The following is a 993-nucleotide window of genomic DNA, read 5'->3' on the forward strand; positions in this document are numbered from 1 at the left end:
TGTAAGCACAATTACAACTGATTTAGACCACTAATTATAAAACTCCTTCATGCAGAATACTCTCTTCCCTGACTGTTTAGGCTAACAGCTGGCAGGACACCACCAACCCCCCTTCGGTCACCTCTCCTCCCGGTCCTCCTGGTAGCGTCCACTCCGACACCTCCAACTGATTCGGTGGCTCTCCCTGCCATCACTTCATTCCCGCTGCGGTCTGCTCTGACTACCATCCTCTGTCTTCATGTTTCACTTCTCCCTTGTCTCTCAACTAGACAGCCACACAAGGTTGTGATCACATTTCATAAACACACACTGTGCTGGAACACAGGACAGCCGAACAAGAGGAGTTCTCCCTTCATCCCCCAACTTCACTTCAATGCTAGAAGGTCCTTAACTCAGAATAAATGAGGGATGGAGCTTACTGATGCTGACACAGATAGAAAACATCTATAATATCAAGGACTTTTTGCAAACAAAAAACAAAAAAACACTGACCCAGCTGTGTAGATGATCATGATGTCTGTACATTATGTGTATATGCACGTTCTTCACACAGTACTCACACAGCTTGTCCATGTGCTGTTGACCTCTGCACTCGACCCTTTGCTTTGGAAAACTGTGTGTGATTGCCTGTATCTCTTGAAGCCTTGGCATTTGACAGCCAAACTGTTGATACGCATCACCAGAGAGCTCTGCTCACCTTGCTCGTACCAAAGTGCTGCCCCAGTAGTTGTCAACACATCTGTTCCTCTGAGATCACCCTCTGCCAACTCAACACAAGACACTGTTATCTTCCAGTCCTTATAGCTTGATGTTTAATTCAGTTGGAGATTTAAACAAAGTGAATAATTAAGATATGCACAAATGTGCATTTACCCCCCTTCCTTCCATAACACACAACTTTTCAGTCGTTTTCATGGTGAGCTGACATAAGAGATGTGTCAAGCACAAAAGTTAGCATCCTTGTAATGGGTGTCTCTACCTGTGAAAGGGTAG

General features: G+C 44.9%; 1 protein-coding gene across 7 annotated transcripts in view; it reads left to right on the forward strand.

Moving 5' to 3' along the window:
- Positions 1 to 488, forward strand: part of pbx4 (pre-B-cell leukemia transcription factor 4) — a 28160-nt gene extending 27672 nt beyond the window's left edge. For 5 of the 7 annotated variants that reach the window (XM_032538574.1, XM_032538575.1, XM_032538577.1 and 2 more), the window contains one exon: positions 81 to 488. In XM_032538574.1, the coding sequence (XP_032394465.1) occupies positions 81 to 170 (90 nt within the window). In that variant the 3' untranslated portion in view covers positions 171 to 488. Of the gene's footprint in view, positions 1 to 55 lie in introns of all 7 variants that reach the window. The other 2 variants (XM_032538576.1, XM_032538579.1) reach the window with 2 other exon arrangements.
- The last annotated feature ends 505 nt before the right edge of the window (positions 489 to 993 follow it).

The sequence above is a fragment of the Etheostoma spectabile genome, chromosome 15 (assembly GCF_008692095.1).
Source record: "Etheostoma spectabile isolate EspeVRDwgs_2016 chromosome 15, UIUC_Espe_1.0, whole genome shotgun sequence".
NCBI classification, from domain to species: domain Eukaryota; kingdom Metazoa; phylum Chordata; class Actinopteri; order Perciformes; family Percidae; genus Etheostoma; species Etheostoma spectabile.